Source organism: Ailuropoda melanoleuca, chromosome 4, assembly GCF_002007445.2.
Source record: "Ailuropoda melanoleuca isolate Jingjing chromosome 4, ASM200744v2, whole genome shotgun sequence".
Lineage (NCBI taxonomy): Eukaryota > Metazoa > Chordata > Mammalia > Carnivora > Ursidae > Ailuropoda > Ailuropoda melanoleuca.
The window spans coordinates 62,417,171-62,439,686 of NC_048221.1; the positions used below are offsets into that span (position 1 = coordinate 62,417,171).

At 45.3% G+C, this 22,516-nt stretch overlaps 1 protein-coding gene across 8 annotated transcripts in view; it reads left to right on the forward strand.

Annotated features, from left to right (window-relative positions):
* The first annotated feature begins 681 nt into the window (after positions 1 to 681).
* Positions 682 to 22,516, forward strand: part of LOC109490419 — a 71,741-nt gene continuing 49,906 nt past the window's right edge. The window contains exons 1-6 of one of the 8 annotated variants that reach the window (XM_034658931.1): positions 683 to 2,732; positions 5,919 to 6,017; positions 8,687 to 8,868; positions 10,933 to 11,014; positions 11,579 to 11,741; positions 12,783 to 13,202. In XM_034658931.1, coding sequence (XP_034514822.1) covers positions 2,689 to 2,732; positions 5,919 to 6,017; positions 8,687 to 8,868; positions 10,933 to 11,014; positions 11,579 to 11,741; positions 12,783 to 12,794 — 582 coding nt within the window. In that variant the 5' untranslated portion in view covers positions 683 to 2,688 and the 3' untranslated portion in view covers positions 12,795 to 13,202. The other 7 variants (XR_004624820.1, XM_034658930.1, XM_034658935.1 and 4 more) reach the window with 7 other exon arrangements.

A 22,516-nucleotide genomic window follows, 5' to 3' on the forward strand; every position in this document is an offset into this window, starting at 1 on the left:
TCTCTTGCTTGCTCTCCATTTTCCGCTCTCAGAAACCACCTTTTCAGAGCCAGGCCTAGGTCTGAGGCTAAATCTCACCTGAGCATGACCGGATGCATTGATATCCTCTGAGGCCATTTCTTGGGTTTAGGGAAGAATAATGCCTAATGACCTCCAGCTGTGCTCGGTGGCATTCCCTGTTGAAACCAGCCACTCCCACTGGCTTTCTTCTATTTTCCAAGAATGACTTCTTCAGGGCAGCGGTCATATCTTTTTTTTAAATTTTTAAAAACTTTAACCACTGCATCCTTATCACCTAGCAGAATGCTTTGTGTACAGAAGTTCAATAAATATTTGTCGAATATTCAGTTGTGCTACTGGTTCCATTTAGACAAAGGCAATTTTTAAAATGCTACCGTCTTATTTTTCTCTTTGCAAAATTATATGTGCTTACCGGAAAAAAATTAGAAAATAAAGAATAAATATCACCTGTAATGTCATCACTTGGAGATAGCCTTTCTTGGCATTTTGGGGTGCCTGATATTTACATCTGTATGCGTATCTATCATCTACACAGGACTCAGACAATACATGTTATTGTGTAATCTTTTTTTTACTTATATAAAAATCTTTGCATGATATTATATATTGATATTGATGTGATATTTTCCCACCTTATTATTTTTAATTTTTTTCAGAGCATTTTATTGCATGACTGGACTTCAGCTTAATCAGTCACATATTAAAATCTCCTTGTAGCTTAAACTTTCTGCATAGTTTTGCTTATTTCCTTGGGACAAATTCCGACAGGAGGAATTGCATGGTTCCACGGTTTTCTAATTCACAAGTTACGGGTCAGAGAGGTGCCACCAATATGAACTCCTGCCTGCAACAAACAATGCAGGGTACTGCCCCTCTCCTCCCTTGCTGACAGTGTTATCATTTTTTGTATATTCTCTAACTCATAGGCAAGAAGATATCTGCGTGTTTATACTTTGCATTTCCTTTATCAGTAGTGAAACTGAGTATTTTTTTGTGTGGCCATTTTAATGTTTGCTTTGCAAGGTGTCTGTTAACGTCTTTGAAAACCCATGTATTTTGGGGGCTAGTAGACCTACTCCTCTCTGTTTTAATAGGGTTATTGTAAGAATTAGTGGAAGCAATCTGTTTGAATAAGTTTGCAACTTACAAAGCAATACACAAATATGTTGATCAGATTTGTGACCCGGTAGGGTGAGGGTCAGAAGGAATGGTCACGTGAAGGCAAATGGGGTGAGTAAATGGGTTCCAAGCAAAGGCCTGGGTGAGCTTTGTCAAAGAAGGGGTGGGGAGAGACACCTGTGAAGAGAGAGAAAGGGAAAGAGGACGTGGCCTGAAGATTTGTTACTTTGAGAAAGTCACTGGAAATAGACAAGGTCAGGGATAGTACAGAACCCGGCAGCTCCAAACGGGAGCCAATTAGACACAAGGGAGAAGATGAGCAGGGGAGCTATAGGAAACGAAAAAAGAGCGTCCCAGGGATGGTCTGTGGTCTCCCTGGGAGGTGGGGTGCAGGCATCTCCTCAGATGTCCCTAAACCAGCAACAGAAAAAAGGAACACCAGCAGTGCCCGTTTCTCTGAAGACTCATCTGGAGTCCAGTGTGACCAAGGCAGGCGTGTTTAAGAACAGAAAGGGAGACTGGTGCCACTGCACACAGGTGTGGTCATCTGCCCGGAGCACACCTGTACTTTCCTGTAAATCTTGGGAGTTACCACACCTGGAGAGGGAATTGAAATACATAAATCAGTGGTAATTAAATAAAGATAAAATACTGCCCTAAAATTGCCCCAGCTTATATAAAATTATATATAAAGGTATGTAATATATCATTATAAATATGTTATAGACATATGTATTACTATATATAGCATGTGTGTATATATATTATTATATACATAAAATACATGGATATAGGCATACACATGCTTGCCCACATCTCCAGAGAGTGGTAATAAGGTGAGACAGGGAGAAGGAATTATTTTTGCTTTTCCTCACATTTTTAAGTGTTGTTTCACTTGTTACAACAAATACATATTCATTCTCTAACTTGTAACTGGTCGAATACAGAAAAAAAAAATGGTTAAGCCGAGAAAGGCGTGTGCCGGTGAGGGTGCCGGCCGCTGTCCCCTGGGCAGCATGGGCAGGGATTCGTGAGGGCGGCAGAAGCGGAGGTCCCGGGCTGTCACCGGAGCCCCTGCTAGCTCGGACAGAGGAGCCCCTGGAAGCACCTGAGAGTCACACCTGGGCCGCGCAGGGCGCTGAGCCCTTTGGCATGTCACACTTAGATGACAGGGGAAGCCGTGCCTTCTTGGCAGGCAGGACTCTAGCCAACAGGTAAGACATTTCCAGGCCACCTGTTTCCAGATCAGGTGAGCGTCGCCACCTGGCAGGGAGGAGGCACGGGTTCATTGCAGGGGAGAGAACTTGAGCTTGGTGCAGGAGGAAACATGAGAACTTTTCTCCTTCAGTTCAAGGGGGGCCTGGGCAGCCTGAAACAAAGTATCTGACTGGGCCTTTTTGTTATTTTACATCAGGTAAGGCTGCTTCAAGGCAACGGGGCACCCTGTGGTGTTTGTGTTCCTCTGTCCTGCGGTCTGGAGAGGAAGTGGGGGAAGGAGACTGAGCTGATCTCTGACTTTCTGGAGCTACACTTGAGTTGGGGAGAAGGATGGACGGCACACAAGGGACCGCACAGAGAGAGTGTCACACATGGTAAGATTGCTCTGAAGGAAACCGAAAGGGGTGGGAAGATCAGGGCTGGTCTCCTTTGGGCCTGGAGGCAATGGAAGGTCTTTCGGAGGAGAGGACGTTGAAACGGAGCCAGGAAGGAAGAGAAGGGGTCAGCAGGGGAGTAGCCAGCCAGCAGAAGGGGGACCCAGGAGGTGGGGCTCCAGCTCAGCCTGTTGGCCATGTGTCTGGAGAGCGGCGAGTGTGGGGAGCTGGTCAGGATGAGGTTTGAGAGGCCAGCAGGCATCAGATCCTACCTGGCCTCATAGGTGGCTCATATCTGGATGTTCGATTTCATCCTCAGTGCAAAGGCAAGATAAAGCGTGCTTAGAAATCCAACATAATGATGCAGCGTCTAAGCTTCAACTCAGCATGTGCAAAGATTCGTTGAATGAGTGCAAAATAAATAAACGGATTGATGCTCCAGGGTCCAAAAATGTCCCGTTTTGTTTTGTTTTATATATTTTGATGTATTTTATTTTTAAGCTGTGGTTTTGACTTCTCTTACATGAAAAGTCACCCCCACTTAGATTTATTTTCACAAAACCCCCAAGCTACGGTGATGCGAATGAAGTCTGATGCTGCGGAGCGAGCCTGAAATCAAAGAAAAGGTTAAGGAGACCCTGTCTCCACTGCATGGAGTGTATGAAGCGCTTCCGCAAACGGGACGCGGCCATCTTTGTCATCCCGCAGCATGCTGGGCGGGGCAGGCGCTCCTGCTGTCTCCGTGGTAGCTCCAGATGAGGAAACCATCTCAGAGAAGGGAACAAAGACTGGGTAGGGCCATATCCCTGTGAAACCAGCAGGCAACTGGGAGTTAGTGCGAGGTAGGGAGCAAACATGGACTTTGAACTGGGGCAGATCTGGTTTCCAGACCAGCCCCGCACTTACCTGTGGTGGGGCTTTGGAATAGGCCCCCTACTGGATGATCCCTGTGAGGCCCATTTTCCATCTTAGAAAGGGGGGGGGAGGGTAATACCATTTACCTGATAATATTTGGTGCGGATTAAAAGAGAAGAATTAGAATATCTGCAACACAAGAGACACTCAAGAAATATTAATTTCTATGTTCCCTTACCTGCAAACATTTAATGAATCCTTCCAAAAATAGACCGTCCTTTAGAGTAGAATCTTACCCATTTCTTTGTTATTGTTGTGGATGGGACATCCAAAAGGATGTTAGGGTTTTTGTTGTTTTTTTTTTTTTTGTTCGGTTTGTGGTAAGCTGACTTTGCACTTTAAAAGGGAAAAGAAGGAAATCTGTAGTACCTCAAACAATGAGCCTATTTAAAGCCTGCATTAGACTCCAATTTCAAAGAATATTCTTATTAACATACTTTCTTATAAATGGAGCGCTGCTCATCAAATATTTATAAGTAGTAGCCCGAGAAGCCAGCTCAGTGCTTGGAAAGCCTGGGGACATTTCCCACGTGCACTGTGGGATGGCGTAGGCAGGGGAGACCCTTTAATTTTGTGACATGGTTTGGGGGCTCCAGCGTGAGCTAGTCTTGGCATGGTTTCTCCCTGCTCTGGGCCTGTTCTGGAGCCTTTCAGGACTCCCACATAGACCGTCCTTGCAGGCAACTCCCTTTGAAGTCCCTGGGAGCTCTTTGAATGGAAAACATACACAACGGGGTGTTGATGCAAATAAGCATCAGACCTGATGTACGTGGGGGAATAAAGGTGCTTCTCACCCCAAATATTAGCTCTTTAGCCCAGAAAGTACGGTTTGATCATTGAATAAAAAAAGTCATCTCTCCCCCCCCAAAACCCCACCATCTACCACCAGAGCTCCACCATCTCCATTCGCTCAGGAAATGATAAACCTCCTAATTACCCGAGAGTTTTAATTAAGCAACAGATACAGACAGTGCAGGGCTCTGTTTTTACTTTAAACCTATCAATAAAATAAAATTCTCAATTCCAGAGCAACTTGCTAAATGAAAAAAAAATAAACATTACTATCTTTTGAAATATCACTCATCGAGTGTGATAATTTAGAAAAATATCTCTATTAGAGATAGTTAGAGATATTTTTTGGTTGCAAATGCAGTCGCCCATGTAGCACAAAGCGGCAATTTGTAGACAGGTTAAGTAAATTAAATCACTCACTGTCTTTTTTTTCAATGGCTTTAAAAGTTAAAGGTAATTTGCAAAGAAAATGCTCAGTTTGAATTGGTTTGTAATATCTGTTAATGATCTTTAAAAAAATCCACTTATTCACAATCCGGTCCCTGAGGGAATTCCAGCGTGCTATCAGAAAAATTTCTTAAGTCTGAAATGTCATTAGCTAGTGATTCCTTTGAAGTAAAAAGCCCTGAAAAAAATAAATTCTATAAGGTATACAAGTGCGCAGGACAATCACTTTGATGAATAATATCTGTGTTTTTCGTACCTAAAAACGCAACAATTGAAAGCCAAGCTGCTAAATTATAGAGCTGTCTTCTGAATTACCTCGTCGGAGGTATGCCTGCTCTGTTTATTTCACACGTATATTGAGTTCTTCCATATATTTATAGATTGTTGATGTAAAAACAGTAGTGTTGGAACAATTTTGATTATATTCATTGTGTTTACCTTTTGGAAGCACAAGGTGTTGCCTAAATACAGCTCAACAGGTGTTGCCATCCCTACCTCAAACAATAGCTCGTTTCGGGGCGGCATCCTGGATCCGGGAGCCAGGTGCCCTGCACCGCAGCGCGAATGCGGCTGGCCCTCGAACTGGCCGATATTAGATAACAGAGCTGTGAAATACTACACCAAAGGGGAAATTTTCTTCCTGACCCTGGCTGGCTATCGGGTTTTGCCTGGAAGCAGGGGAGTCTTTGTAATACGATATTAGTCAGTGTAACTACTAGATGCTGGTTCGGCCGCTATAAATAGCTCATCTTTTTTTTTTTTTTTTTTTTTTTGAGAGGAGTTGAATTTTAGTAAACCATTGGCTACAGGTTACTGATACATTTCGTAAGATAGCATTTCCTGGTAACCAGCCTAAATTTGTTACCTTTTAATCCCGCTTTATATAAGGCTAGCCATGTATGAGCCCCCAGGAGGACCTTCATTGGGTCCTTGTTTTATACATTGGGGCTTTCACTTTTTGTTCTTCTCGCCCACTACTTACCTCTTAGGTAAACTTCCAGGGGACCCAGTTTTTATTCATTTTTCCTCCAGGGGAAGGTATTCTGTTCTTCCTCGTCCGGCTGATTTATACGTGTGGTTCTTTCTGGTTTCTGCTCTGTCACTGACATGCGGAGAGCACACTGAGGGTAGGTAAGAACAAGCCACTGATTGATTTTAATCAAGATATTTGATAATATTTAGTGCCTCTGTTTACTTCATCAAAGAAAAGGAAATCAACACTTGAAACTCTTTGGGGGGAAGCTTTATTGGTGTTCCATATATGGAAGGTTCCAAAGAGCAGAAGCCTGGGACTCAGTGCGTTATCCTGGAGAGGACACATCCTATAATCACCTCCAGGGTCCAAGAAAGAGAACATAGCCAACATTCCTGACCGCCTCTAGTATGGGACTCCCTTTTCCTCCTCAAAAATACCCACTCTCCTGATGTCCGACACCATGGATTTGTTTTTTGTTATTGTTTCAACTTCATATGAATGGACTCCTATGTAAGTGTTCTTTCGAGTCTGGTTCTTTCTTTCAACATTGTATTTGTGAACTGTATCTATGTTGCCGGGTGCAATTATATTTTCCTTGTTTCATTTCATTCCGTTGTATCAATAATATACCACAATTAACCATTTTACCCTTGATGAACATCTGGGTTGTTGGTGGTGTTTTTGGCTATTTCAGAGAGCCACATACACTCTCTCATGCACCTCTCGGTGGGTGTGCATGCATTTCTTTTGGGTATGTAGACTAAGAGGGAAGTTACTAAATTGTAGGGCATGACCTTGATCAGCTTTAAGGATGTCAGTTTTCCAAAGAGGTTGTGTCAGTTTCCACTCCCACCAGCGGTGGGTGACAGAGATATGCTGCTTTAATTCTTGTTAACTGGTATTTTTCATCTTTTTGATTTTGGTCATTCTGGTGGTATGTAGTTGAATCTCATTATGGTCTTGATTTCCCAGATTATTAAGAAGTTGAGCATCTTTTCATATACATTGGCCATTTGGATATTTTGTGAATGGGCTTTTCAAGGGTCTTGCTCATTTTTCCATTGCGTTGTTCATCTTTTCTTACTGTTTTGTAGGAGATATTTATATATTTTGGATATGATCCTTTTTTTTAAAGAGAGTGCGCAAGCAAGGGTTGGTGGGGAGGGGCATAGGGAGAGGGAGAGAGAATCCCATGCAGGCTCCACGCCCAGAGCAGAGCCTGATGCGAGGCTCTATCTCATGATGCTGAGATCATGACCTGAGCCAAAATCAAGAGTCGGATGCTTAACTGATTGAGCCACCCAGGTGCCCTAAGGATATGATCCTTTTTTGATTATATATATTGCAAATATCATAGACCATCTGAGTTTGACTTTTCACTCTCTTTTTTTTTTAAGATTTTTTTTTAAATTTATTTATTCGACAGAGATAGAGACAGCCAGTGAGAGAGGGAACACAAGCAGGGGGAGTGGGAGAGGAAGAAGCAGGCTCATAGCGGAGGAGCCTGATGTGGGGCTCGATCCCATAATGCCGGGATCACGCCCTGAGCTGAAGGCAGATGCTTAACCGCTGTGCCACCCAGGCGCCCCTCACTCTCTTTATGGTATCTTTGGATGAATAGAAGATTTTAATTTTTATGTAGCCTAATTTTGCAATATTTCCCTTTATAGTTAGTGCTTTCTATGTCTTATTTAAGAGAGCATTGCTTAGCCCAAGGCCATAAAAATATCCTTTTATATTGTCTTCTGGAAGCTTTATTGTTTTACCTTTCACATTTAAAGTCATAATCCATATGTTATTGATTTTTGCATGTGGTGTGAGGTTGGGATCAAATTTGTTTTTTCCTCCATGATATCTACTTATCCCTACACCATAAATGAAAAAGACTTCTTTCCCCAGTGCTCTGAAGTGATATGTTTTCATAAATTAAGTACTCACTTACTTATAGAATGATCATAAGAGTTGCCCCCCACTTATTCTGTTAGTATGGTGAGTTATTTAATAGGTTTTTGAATTTTTAAAAAAGATTTTATTTATTTGAGAGAGAGAGAGAGAGAGCGCACAAGCGGGGAGGAGAGGAGCCTGACATGGGGCTTGGTTCCAGGACCCTGGGATCATGACCTGAGCCCAAGGCAGATGCTGAACCGACTGAGCCACCCAGGTATTGCAGGTGTTTGAATGTTAAACCAATCTTCCATTTCTGGACTCAAACCAACTTGGTTATGATGTGTTATTTATTTGAAGTATTGCAGCATGTTTTGATACTTTTTACAGCAATGTTTATGCATGAAACTTGCCTGTAGTTTTCTTTGAGTGTAATGTCCTTGTCAGGTGAACTATCAAAGTTTAGCTGGTTCATAAAATGAGTTGGAGAAGTGTCCTCTGTACCTTCCTTAAAAAATTAAAACATAAATAAGTCTAATCTAGTATAGTCACTTAAAACATATGTAGTTTGTCCTAAGGATATTATTAGTCAAAATTCTCCAGAGAAGCAGAACCAAATGCGGGTGTGTGTGTGTGTGTGTGTGTGTGTGTGTGTGTGTGTATTTATTTATTATAGGAATTGACTAGCACAATTATGGAGGCCAGGAAGTCCCACATTGTGCTGTCCGCAAGCTGGAGAGCCGGGAAAGCTGGTCATGTAACTTACCTCAAGTCTGAAGACCTGAGAAACACAGGGGTCTGCATGGGGAGCAATTGTGTAAATTCTAGTTTGATTCTGAAGGTCCAAGAACCAGAAACTTGATGCCCAAGGGGAGGAGAAGATATCCCAGCTGAAGCAGACAGAAAACTCACCCTTCCTCTGCCTTTCCGTTCTATTCAGGCCCTCAATGGATTGGATGATACTGGCTGCTTTGGTGAGGGTGATCGTCTCTACTCATCTACTGGTTCAAATGCAAATCTCTTCCAGAAACACTCTCACGGACACATCCAGAAGTAATGTTTTACCAGCGATCTGGGCATCTCTTAGCCCAGTCAAGTGGACACATAAGAGTCACCAGCACGGTAAGTATTCGTCACAAGTTCTTTCCTTCCAGGCTTCTGGATATTTTAACATAGACTTGTGGCAGGAGACTGGCTTTGTGTGAGTTTGCCTAGGGAAGAAAATGGAAGTCCCACTATCTTCCAGGACTCGCAATCTGCTCGTGTGCTGAAATTTGTTGCTGCATCTCAATCCCGGAGCCCACGATCAAGGCTCATCCTGGGTTTAAAGGAGGGCGAGATGAGAAGCTTTTGGGACCCATGACAAGCATTCAAATAAAACACCTGCTCCCCACTGAGAAACTTCAAAGCCAATTTCATCCACTTTTGACCCCTTCAGTTACTATTCCACAGAGGGTTTTTTTTTTTTTAACTTTAATCCCCTTCAATACTGTATATCTTGTACTTTACCCGATATCTCCATTCCTACTTGTGACTGTCCAACTTACAAGGCCTTATCACCTCTTGCTTGGGCTATGGCATTTGTACGACACCTTGTGCCCATTTCATCCCCTTTCCAGCCATCCAAGGGCTCACTCTAAAACGGGCAGCTGGCCTTGTTAGTCCGTGTTGAAAACTGCTTGGTGGCTGGCTCTCCATTGTTCCATGAGAGGCAGTCCAGGCTCATGAACACAGCACACGAATTCTCCCAAGACCTGGCTCTTGCTTACCTCTCCAGCACCTCTCTTGGCCCTCACACTCCAGCAGCTCTATTGCTTGCACTTCCCAGCGTTTCCCCAGGGGTTCTTTGTGTCCCAGCTTTGTGTACGCTGATCTTTCTCCTGGGGATGGACTATCCATGTCTTTCTCTTAGGCTATCCATTCTTCCTCAGTCAACTCAAGCCAGCAACCCTCGATCCCATCCAGCTGGGGCGGCATGGTCTCTTTTTTCATCCATGCCTCTGGCTCTGATTAGACTGTGAACTTCTTGAAGGCTAGGTTCAGACCTCACTCATTCTGCCATCTATAACTTGCTGTGTGCTGGAGGATAGCAGGTGTTCAATGAACATGGATGGACTTAAACAGAAGGAACAATACTTACTAGTTGACTAGTTGGGGTTTCATTTCATCTCTTTTTTTGGAAGCCCGAGATGGAATGAAAGGGCCCAAGTGCCATGACCAGAAGCAATGCAGGAAGGTGAAGACTATGGAAAATCTGCAGATAGCAATCTCTTCCTGAACGACTGAATTCAGTTCAAATGATTAACACCCTTCGAGTGGGATTCACTTTTTGTAGAATGGATTAGTGACAAGGATTTTCTATAAACATAGATTTTTTCCCCCATAGAAACACATTTGAACACGTTAGTCCAAGAATTTAAATGAGAAAAATAATCCTACTTAAAAGGCAAATTGACCAATATCCTTCCTCTTTTCTCTTATTAATAAGAGTTTACACAGAAACTCTATAAGAAATTGTGTAAGAGATTCACAAGGATCATTAAAGTCTCTATTAGACATTCACTTTCACTTTGCGAAATTGGCTATACCCTCAAAATGGTATCACATAAAAATGGACTTTCTGGGGCTCTTATATATGAATGGGTTTTAGTTGCACAGTGGTGCCATTCATTTTATTTGGCCCATTTATTGCAAGTACATTCTAAATTTGGCCTTAATTATTTTTCCTTTCACAAAAATATTTTGTGGGATCTTTTTGAACCCCAACTACTTCCTTCTTGCCCCTTAAGACAGAATCCAGGAGTGTTACTTTTGTTCTCTTCTAATTAAAATAATTGCTTGGTTCCTTTTAACTAGATTCATGCAGTTATTAGCCTAATACATGGATGGGTGCCATGGGGTGCTTGAGAAACAAAATGAAAAGTGATCGTGTAGCTTCATGTGAAAAAAATTCTGTGGTGCCAAGGAGCATTATTCCTTTCAGCCAGCGTTTTATAAGGGCCTTTAGTAAACCTGGCCTCCCCCCCATACCCTTACTAAAAGACTATTAAGTGAAAGAATGGTTCTATTTTCTCCATTAGGTAGACAGTGAACTCACTACAATTTGAAGAGGGGCACTTGATATGCTGGATATGGCACAAAGACTGGGGGGCTGGTTTTAATCTCTGCCCCTGCTTTGTCTTTCAGAATCACTGCAATTGAAGGATAAATGCTCCATGCTGGCGTTTATCAGAGGGCACGGGAAGAAGAGGGACAAAGGTGCCTGGATGTATGTGTTCCTCAAGAGTTGTCAGGACCCTGATTCTAAAAGGAAGTTTTAAAATAATGTTTTTGACATCAAGATGTTTCTGGAAGTGGATGCAGTTCAAGAGTTTGGCAAACACAAGCCTGCAGGCTAAGTCTGATCTAGGGCTGGTTTTTGTAAATAAAGCTTTATTGGAACACAGCCACACCCATTAGAGGACGGGTTGTCTGCTGCTGCCTTTGCACTACAACATGGGGTAGTAGCGACCTGAAAGATTTATTGTCTGGTTCTTTACAGAAAAAGTGCGCTAGCTCTTGATATAGTCTATCCAATTCTCTGAGTATCTGTGAAATCACTACTCCTGCTGAGAAATGGATTTATAGGAATTTTGATGGCCATCCTCCTTTGATGAGATGCTGAAGGCCTTTGGTAATGTGCTTAGGTTATGGATGTTCAGTATTGGTGTATAGACAACTGGAAATGAGGAGGCTTTGGGGCAGGAAATCATGGTTTGACAAAGAGGCTCTGCTGTTTCTGTCTCAGTGGCAAGTCACTGATCATGGCTGGGCTCTTCTTGTTGGATGACAGGATTGCTCTGCTACGTGGAGAAGGTGCTGAGACTTCTGACTTGGAGTGTGCCTTGATTTACTACTTGAAGACCTTATGGTCAACATTACAGATGTCGGCTTCTAGGCCAGAAGATGGGTGCCCTTTGCCACCAGTTGGTAGTTGGATGGGTCAAGTAAGGAAAGTGAGTCCCAAGTGTTCCCTAAACCGTAAGATGGCTCTATTTGTGACATATGAAAACATCAGGATAAGTGTTGTTTCAAATTGGCACGTGAAGAAATGAGACAGCTTACCCAAGATCAAGTAGTCAGCCAGCAGAGGAGCTGGAGGCTAGCTCTCTGCTTTAAGTCACCATTCTTTCCAGTAGACCATATGCTTCTTTACATCACACTTCTCTCCGTGGTTTCAGAAATGCTCAGTTCTTTAGTTCATTTTTTCGTTCATTCATTCAATACCAAACATTCTTTAAGAGGCTGTTATGAATGGAAAAGGATCTGGATGTTTCAGGGAGAGTGAGGACTATGTAAAGAAGAGTTGGAAGACTCTTAGAATAATTTTGTTCTTGGACCCCTGTGGCTGGAATCCTCCAGAACGATACGGATTCTCCTCTTGAGCTCCCCTGTCCTGCCCAAGGAGTTGGCCCTTATTTGCGATATGGAGAACAAAAGAGTAGATAAGATGAGAAAGGGAGAGGCAACAGGGTTGCCTGACATTTGTTTTATGCAGTGTGTGTGTGTGTGTGTGTGTGTGTGTGTACTTGTATGTGTGTACATGCCAAGAAAGCAAATGGAAAGAGGGATGCTGAAGTGTTGATGGCGGATTGTACCAGCAACTAACGGACGGAGACAATCTAGGTTTGGAGGATTTGCAAGTTAGGATTTTGTATATAAAGTCCAAGGGAATCCATATCAGAGGAATTTTCAAATATGAATTGTCCAATTAAATGACATAAATTAAACATGCCAGATGTGGACTTATTTTACCACACTGTTAAATACAGCCTTCATTCAGATTGTATTCATTCAATGATGTGTCTTGTAGGTTTTGAAATGATGGTTATCAAATGTGCCTGGAGGAAGCAGCTTCCACCAAAATATTAAATTTGCCTTGTTATGGTAGGAGAAGTGAAATTCTTGAAAGTTTCTGTTTTTGACACTAAGTTTTAAAAGGGAAGTTTGCCAATATTTTCTTCATATTCAGTGTTGTTGGCTACTTGTGTTTTCAGGTTTGTCTGTGAGTCCAACCATGATTCTCTGAAGCAAAGGTGCAGGTGAAGTTGCCTCATAAAAAAAGCAAACCTTCCAGAATCTTCCATTGGAGAATTGTCACCTGCAAACACCTCTGAGAGGTACAGTAGAAAATTCTGCCTTATTCTCCTCTCCCATTCTTCCCATAAGTCACTCACAGCTCGGCCAACTGAATTTGGAGGTGGTGCTATCTGACTCTACAATTCATTAATGAAGCCATGTTACTTCTCGGATATTCCCAGGACCCAGGGCGCTGCTGTTTTAAGAAATGTAATTTGGTTCAGCACAGAGAAAGCATATTCATAGCAGGTCTTAGCAGTGATACAGATAACACTTTTCATCTGTAAGAAATTTGTAAGCATTAACTAATTTATTAAACTCCCCTGTAATTGAGCGAATCTTCTTCCATTTGCTGTAGGAAAACCCTTCCTTTTCTAATTCTAATCTTTTAACAGGTATTCTCCTGAAACCTTGTCACCACGTTGGAAATGTTTTGTAGAGGGGAAATAAATCTTTGAACACAGTGTAAAATTTCACTGAAATAGATGACCTCCATTTCCTCAGTGTAGAGTCTATTTTTAAATGATTAGACAATGCTCTGGAAAAAAAGCGAAGTCTCCTTGAAGACTGTGGGAACTCTTATTGCTTTACTCCAGCCACCATTCCTGCCATGGCTGTGGGCAGTGTTCTTCACAGCCTACAGGTATTACTTTGGGTCCCCCAGAAAGGAGAACTGGAGGAAAACCCATGTGTTGTCTCTTTCGCAGAGAGTTCAGTCCCAGAATGGGACGGGTTGGGGAGAATGGTGGTCAGGCTGAGATCAAAGGAACAAACACAACGGTTCGTTATTGATGTGGCCCCGACTTGCTGTGAGGCGTAATTGACTGCTCCATCCTTGGGGTGGTGGTTGGCTGCATACTGGGCCTCCAAAGAAATGTCTGCATCCCGATTCCTAGAACCTGGGGATGGTACCTTCTGTGCCAAAAACTTTGCAGAAGTGATTAAGGATCTCGGGGTGGAGGGATTTTCTTGGGTTATCTGGGTAGGTCCGAAATCCACCTGTAGCTGTCTTTAGAAGATGGAGGCACAGGCAGAGGTAGAAGTGACAGAAGAGAGGGTAGGGTGACCATGGAGACGGGGCTTGGGGTGATGTGGTCATAAGCCAAGGAATGTGGGCACTCACTGGAAGCTGGACGAGGGAAGGATGGGACCCTCCCCTGGAGCCCCTGTCGGCACCTTCTGCAGACTTCTGCAGTCATATAGCTCTGTTGCTTCAAGCCGCCATGTTTGTGGTAATTTGGTATAGCAGCCACGGGAAACGAATACAGAGACCATCCTCCCAGAGCAGAAGCTGTGAGGTCTCAGGATAGACTAATAGAGGAAGGATGGCAAAAAAATTTACTTGCTGCTTCCAACCACTGATTGGTGAACAGTTTTCCTCATGGGACACTAACACTCCCTTACTTCTCCCTCTTTTTTTTTTTTTTTAAAGATTTTATTTATTTTTTCAACAGAGATAGAGACAGCCAGCGAGAGAGGGAACACAAGCAGGGGGAGTGGGAGAGGAAGAAGCAGGCTCATAGCGGAGGAGCCTGATGTGGGGCTCGATCCCATAACGCCAGGATCACGCCCTGAGCCGAAGGCAGACGCTTAACCGCTGTGCCACCCAGGCGCCCCCCTTACTTCCCCCTCTTACCTCTGGGTTGAGTGTGTTTGGGTGCGGAGTTTCTCTGGAGTGTCTCATGCTTCAGGGATAATGGGGAAGCTCCAGGAAGGGAAGGCAGAGGCCAGCCAAGCAGACGTGAGAAGTGGCTCCACTGGGTTGCGCATGCTAAAGTCTGTGGCCTGAAAGCTGCGTGAAGCAAGTAGCTGACAGTCCAGAGCAGTGTGGCCAAGTGTCCACCTGAGAGGTGGCATATGAGGGGGTTGGAAACAATGATCTCCTTGGTTCTCACCACAGCCCCATGAGGCAGGTCTGGTATGATCTCCTCGGTAGGCACTCACTCTCCAGTCTTGAATAGCAGGAACTTCTGGAGCTTGCTGTCACTCAGGGTTGCCCGTCTCACCTTCAAATATGGTGACTGAAATGCTTCCCTTCAGTTGAGTCAAAACCCGCCTTCCGGGACGACTCCATGAGTGGCTCTAGTGTTACTTTCGAGGCACCTAACCTAAAGCTCATTCTTGCACATGAAAGCTCTCTCCAAATATCTGAAGACGGTTTTTATCCTTTTTCCCTCTACCAAGCAGAGCACGCCCCGTTTCTTCAACTCAGGCCTAGTGGAGGAGTTTTCTCTTTGTGGCTGGTGGCCACCCCGCCCCTCCTCTGGACGTGCTGCAGTCTGTCTCCCTATAGGGAAGCTCGCGGAATACACTGGGACTTCAGGTGTGGTCTCCTCAAGCACACAGGGGTCTTTCCTCTTTGGTTCTTACATCCCTTAATGTAGCCAGAGATTGTTTTTATTTTATTTCATTTTTTGCCAAGCACATTACTTTTAGTCGTACTAAGCATAGGGTTGGTTACAGTGCTTCTCACACTTGTGTACGGATGACTATGTAGGAGCATATGTTAATACTAAGGGTGTCCCCAAGAGCTCCAAAGAGTGAATCCGTTTGCAAGTGGTGTTACTGTCTAGTAGAAATCAAAATGCCACCCCACGTCATAGCACATAAATACCCACAGGTTTTTGCAGCCCTGAGGTCCGTCGAGGGTTCCCACAGGTCAGTACCAACTGGCGATGTGAGATTGGGGGGTGTTCTCAGCCAACCTGCCCTACCATCATCCTTCCTCCTCAGAACAGCCAACCAACCAAACCCAGTTCTGGGGCACCTCCTGGCCTGGAGGGGATCTACCCGGGTTGAGCAGGCAGAGTTCTACTCCTGGTCCCATCCAGGACCCCAGGGTCTTCTGCGAGAAGAGCTATTCCCATGGGCCAAGAAGGCCAATGGACAGGTGCTTTACATCCACTACCTACCATCCTCATAGGAACCCTGCAAGGTAGATGTGACGGTTTTCGTTTTACTGATAGACGAGTTAAGGCTCGGTTCAAAGGAACTTTCCTGAGGGCGTGGCATGGCAGACCTAGCGTTGAGACTCAGATGGGCCAGCCTTTCTCTGTGGTGGTCAAAATAATGTTGAAGCTGTACTCAAGGCGGGGGGGGGGGGCTCCTAGGACCTCTTCAGGTGCACTGAGCCTTGAGCTGACCCTTCCAGGCCACCCGGAGAAGCTGAGGAGCACACTGTTGGCATCAAACGGCCAGGTCTCTGTAGGTTGTCCCTCAGTCACTGGGTCTTCTGGTGTCGAACATGTTAGGAGACATCCCTGCCATGTTCTGGCCCAGCCTCCACAGTTCACAAACCTGGGACTTTCTTTGGCCCGGTATCCATTCACCGAGTGCCTTCCGGGTCTCTTGCACCAGGCCAGGGTCGAGGTGGACAGGCAGAGGCCCTGGGCTAAGGGGTGCAGCCTGCGAGTGCAGGGGTTTGGGGGAGCGTCTCGAATGTCTAGGCCACTCAACCTGATCCTGCACAGACTCCAGTGGCGTTTGAACTTCCTCTGGGGATCTACCGGGACCAAGGTGCTCTTGACCCCGGGAGGTGGGACAACAGTTTATGAAACGTCAGCCAACTTTTTACCTGCAGTATTTTTCTTTTCACTTTTACCTCATCCAAGCAACTGGGCCAGTGCCGACTTGTTTTGGGGGGAGGGAAGTGACAGTGAAAAACCAGTCTTCCCCTGGTCGTGGCAGATTCTTTAGCTTGGCGTCCTCAAGTCCCTCCTGACTGGCCACTGCCTGTAACGGAGGCTAGACACCAAACCTCACCTTCCCGCTACCCTGCCGATTGGAAGGGGCAGATGCCTCCAGTGCTGAGTGTGAAACACAGGCCCCTTCTTTCCCGGCCGGCTTTGTCCTGCTCGCCTGGCATGGGATGCCCAGGGGACAGCTGCCATTGTTAAACAGGGGCCTGGCTGGAGGCTAGGGGGAACCAGCCCAGTTTCTTGACTGCACCTTTGAGCATTGTGCCCGGTTTTTTGGTTGTGTCTCACAATAATTTTCTATTTGGCCAAGCCTCTGTTGTTGGGTTTCTGTGATGTCCTTTCAGACATGAGGCTTACCCTCATTGTTCTGTTTTGCTCCAGCCGTGAGGGAACATAAACACCTAGGGCCCTGCCAAAGCGTGGAGAGAACAAGTCTGTGGGGACATTTCATACTCATGATGGTGGGGGAAGGGGCCGGGAGAAGGAAATCTGTCCTTGGTCTCCTGACACCTGAAAGGGGCTGGAAGGGTGGAACCCAAGGGTGTCCAGGGTGGCTTGGGCCAAAGCTGTGTGAGGATCAGGTAGGGGGACTGAGTGACATATAAGAGGCTGCCTGCATAGACACCGGGCGTCAAACCCTGCCAGCCTCTCCCATACCACGTCTTAGAACTGAGGAATCCCCAGAACTTGGCCATGGCTGAGGCAAAGATGAGACCCCATGACTGAGTTTCTGCCACTATGGATGAATGAGGCTTCAAAATGGACATGATATTAAGTTATTAAAAATTTACCTTTTTAATACCTGAGTTGTGGACCGAGCTTAGCACCAGCTCTGTGTTAGGATGGGTTAGAAACAGAAACACTCTTTGCCAGATTGAAATGGATGAGCCATGCTGGGTGAACCCTGGGGTCTGCCTGCTTCCACTCCTGCATGGGGACCCAGTCTAGGGTGACAGCACAGGGCTGAGTGATGGGTTCAGAGTTTCCGGGGTCTCAAGCTGACCCTCGAGATCGACCCCTTGTTCTCTCTTGCAATCCCTGCAGGGCCTCTCAGTGCCCAGCCTTTCTGCCGAGCAGGTGGATTCAGCCTGGAGGCTCAGGGAGGGCCCCCGGAGAGAGGATGTTTGTCTCTCTGTCCTCATGGAAACGTTGCCGAACACTCCTGAGGTGCAGAGGGAGAACCCAGCAAATCGGTTTTGATTTTGGAGACAATGATAATGAAGCCAACTCGTTTCCTGCCTTCTTTCAAGGCTGCCACGTTTCCAACTTTCCATCCGGTTAATGCAGCGCATTTGAGCGGCAGCACTGTGGTTACTCGTACACTCAGGGTTGGCTGCCTGGCTTTGAGGGCTTCTGCACCGAGTGACCTTGGGCAAGTCCCTTCATGCATCTGTGCATCATCTGTAGAACGCGGTGGATGACGGGACCTCCTCGCTGGCGTGGGTGGGGGTACAGCCCTGGAACGGGGATGGCGTTAGCACACAGTCAGTGTGTACGTGAGCATCGGCTTGCCGTCTGCCACGCACTGGGCTCAGGCTTCCTCACCCGCAGCCCCTCCGTTCCCCAGCGGGGAGACAGCGGGCTCTCGGCAGCCCTAGGAAAGAGCTGCGTCATCAGACGCAGATCTAATGCTGTCCTTCCGACCAGAGCAGCGAGCGACAAGTCCACGTTTATAGCTCGGCCTAGGCTACTGAATAGCATTGCTTTTTTGCAATTTGTTTGAGACAAGGGTGTTTGCTTCAGTTCACTCCCTTGTACTTCCTGGAAAGGTGATTTCTTTTTCTTTTCTTTCTTTTTTTTCTTTTTCCTTTTCTTTTTTCTTTTTCTTTTAGAGAGAGAGAAAGAGAGAAAGCAGGAGGGGCGGAGGGAGAGAACCCCAAGCAGACTCCCCCCTGAGTGTGTAGCCTGACACAGGGCTCGATTTCAGGACCTTGAGATCACGACTCGAGCCAAAATCAGGAGTCGGATGCTTAACCGACTGAACCACCCAGGCACCCAGGAAAGGTGGTTTCTTTATCAGTGAAGGGAATCTTCTGCTCTCTCCCTGTAGGGGCTGCCAGAGATTGCTGAGTTCTATCGCAGGTTGAACTCCCCGTCAGAAAGTCAAGTATAGTTGGAATAAACCTTTAAAAATGAAATTCCTAATTGTATCATTGTTGGTTACACCTTCTTTCCTTTGCTCGATTCTAAGTTTCCCTATTTTGGATGATGATCCGTCACTCCTCCTCACAGCAACCCCCCCCGCAAATCCCCCCAACGCCCCCCAGGAAAGGGTTCTCCATGATGGTTTCACTCTGTTGCTCAGAGGGCTGTATTCCAATGAGCTCCTTCCCTTCATTCATTATGCTGAAATCATATTTCTAGAGGACAGAGATGAATGCTGTGTGCTTATCTGATTAAACTGCTTGTTGTTTTAAATCTATTTTCACAGACTTTTTTCCTCTGATAGACATTCAGTGACACAACACATTAAAAATTATATCTGTATCAGTGGTTTCCGCTTTTGTATTTATGTAGCGTGTGCACATGCGTGTGCGCGCGAGTGAGCCATGCTAACCCCGTGGTCCCCTGTTACGAGGGGGTATATTCAACAATTCGGAAACAGTTGCGGCTTTGAAAAAAGCCAGGTTGGGTCATCTGTTTTATTGATTGGTTAGAAAAATCGCACCGTTGCGTGAACACCAAACAATCGATTACATTAGGGGCGCCTGGGTGGCACAGCGGTTAGGCGTCTGCCTTCGGCTCAGGGCGTGATCCCGGCGTTATGGGATCGAGCCCCACATCAGGCTCCTCCGCTATGAGCTTGCTTCTTCCTCTCCCACTCCCCCTGCTTGTGTTCCCTCTCTCGCTGGCTGTCTCTCTCTCTGTCGAATAAATAAATAAAATCTTTAAAAACAAAACAAAAAAACAAAAACCTTGCTCTGTGGGGAAAGACATAAATACAAAAAAACAAAACAAAACAAACCCACAAACATATCGATTACATTAAAATGAAAAAGTACAAGGAAACACTGTTTACCAAAGGCTTTTTACCAGAGTGGCAGTCTCCATGGTCACGGGCAGTTTGGTAGGTCTCCCTTTCTGGGCCATTTTCCCAGTATTTTTGCTGTTCAGCAGGGCCTGGGGATCAGGACTGAGTGTATTTTAGTCCTTGCCCGCTGGCGTCATCAGAACCTCCATTAATCTCTGAGTTCTCTGCCCCCACTTTACCAAAAGAATAATGCCGCCCCCAGAATTACGCAAAAATCAATGGCGAAGTTAATTGAAATCTGGATCTCTTAATGTTTTCCTCTTTCTTAAGTGATGGCTTGGTTTCTGAAAAGTGAGGTTTAACTCAAAGGACGGCTTTAATTGAGGGTGAGTGAATTGGGAGGAGAGGGAAAGTAGAGGTAGATAATTTTCCAAGAGACTGAAAGATAGTGTTTGCATTTAGGATTTCATTTCCTTTCAAGTTTTACACTGGGGCTTAAAGAATGTTACCAGATGAGAAGAATGACCAGGGCCGCTGCTGTGTTGTCTCCTTAGAGGGCTGGAAATGCTTTGAAGGAGGCCGGCCTCTTCCCTTTCCTCCCATGGGGCCAAAGAGAGCAGGACCTGAGAGAAAGAGAGAGAGAGAGAGAGAGAGAGAGCGCGGGAGTGGTGGAGGACTTCCTGCCACAAGAAGGGGGTCAGTGTCTTTATTTGAAAGATTCTCCACCTTTCTGATGATTGAGGTATTCATATCACAGGGATTCAGGCCTGTAATTTGGCTTAATGCTGGCCATACTTGTTATATTTAAAACAGCTTATAATCCACAGAGTAAACTCTTTTGCTGGATTCTCACGCCAATTTATGGAGGCCAATGCGACTTGTATTTTAATCTCTACTTTGCGGAGGAAGACACTGAGACTCCAATGGGTTAGAATTTGTCCAAGATGACCCAACCGGTGAGGGGGATGCGGTCTTTAGGCTCTTAGGGGCAGAGCCCAGGCACTTACCTTGATGGAGTTCCCGACGGCGGGGTGGACAAGGTTTGTCTTCACCCAGTGAGGAGACACACGGCATCCCTATAGTGCCCTCGCTTAGTGCCATCCTGGCCACTGGGCTTTGCAGTTCAGCATGCTGGTTCTGGCTCTCATTGGGGTCTTCCAAAATATTCAGACAAAGGACTCCGAAAGGCATCTGGTCAAGCTTTGCGAGGGGAGAAAACTTATCCTCTGATTCCCAAAGCCCTGAAGTCAGGGATTTGATTATGCTTATCACGATCTCAGCTTCCACTGCTCCAAATGTGATTAGTTTTGTAATTAGTTAATGTCATTACCTGTCATCAAATCCAGACAATGTTGGTCTCTGAAACCTCCCATGGCAGAGAAACCCACAACCTGACATCTTTTCACTGTTTAACACTGAGTTTCTTTAAGAATTCTGGCAACTGTCCCCTCTTTCCTAGACCACAGGTCTGAAAGTTAGGGGAAAGATGTGTTTCTTGTGTTTCTTTAAGGCAATTTAAAATTCTTCGGTCCGCTTCCCAAAACTTTTCTTCACTCCAAGCAAAGCATAAATATAATCTTTTCAGCAAATCTTATACCCCACCATATTTTCCTTCTTATGTATGTTGGCTATATTTTGCTTTGGGCGGAATGGCCAAAATGTGAACCAGTTTACCGTAGGGAAACACCCCGTTGAGAACTATTTTTACCTTATATAAAATGCTGCTTGTCTTATTACTTACTCGCTGTTAAATACTGGGCAAATGGTTTTTCTTCTTTGCTTCTATTCAGCCATTCAACAAATATTCTCCGAGCGTCTGTCGTGTGCGGGTACTTGGGAGTACAGCGGAGAACAGATGAGCTAAAATCTCCGTCCTCTGGGAGCTTACGTTCTAGTGGGGGAAGGTAGATAATAGGAAATGAATATTTCAAAGTAAAGTACACAGTGTGCCGGCTGGACATTTTCCAGGTGTCCCTCTAGACCCCCTTCCTGCCCTTTTCCACCCTGTTCTGTGGAGGGTCCTGAGAGAGTAGGTCACCAAAGGTGACATCAATGGTTTCTTTGCCCCCACCATGGTCTGGCTGGGTCAGGAGCTGGAAACTGAGGCACAGGAGAGTGAGGTCGGGGTACTGATGACCAGTCGGCCCCCCCAGCCAGCCCGAGGGTGACACAATCGCTTTTCTGTCCGGTGGGAGTCGGGCCTCCCCAGTGCTGCTTCAGGCCCAGGGGCGATATCTGCTCACCCCCGTTTTGGTTTTCGTTACCCTCATGACACCTTTGTAAACAGACCCTTCGTTGGCCTCTCCCGAGCCACCCATTTGAATGAGCTCTGTGTCTCTCACCGAGACCCTGACTGCTACAGAAGGTTAGAAGACAATGCCATGGAACAATGCCATTCATCAGCTATATCGCTTGCTGTCACATGCGTACTTTTGGACTAAATGGCATCAGACTTCAGGGTGCATTGCTCCCCTATGACTCAGCCCCTCCTGTAGTGTGGGGGGCCCCCAAAGACCTACTCGTTCCTAGACCAGTCCAGAAAGCCCCCGATAGCCTGCAGGAAAGTGTAGGTCCCCGAAATGTGGTCCTTGAGACACCTCCCAGCCCTGCCTCCTGTCCTGACAGCCCTACCCTTTGCCCTGTGCCTTAGCACACCATGTCCTTTATTCCTCTGTGACAAAAAGCTGGTTCAAGAGTCCTCTTAGAAGACTTCACTGGTTTCACCATTCTGGGGAAGGAAAATACACACAAATATAAATAGAATATATATATATATACATATATATGTATATATATTTAAAGGTTGTTAATTCAATTAAATTATTAAATATATATATATTTAAGGGTTATTAATTCAATTAAATTTCCTAATTTTGGAAAAAGCTAACGCTGGGTGTAGAGAACACAAAGTACGGGAGTTAGGAGAGTTCATCTGACTCTCATATGCAGGTACCACAGACATGCTGGATGTATTCAGGAGGCT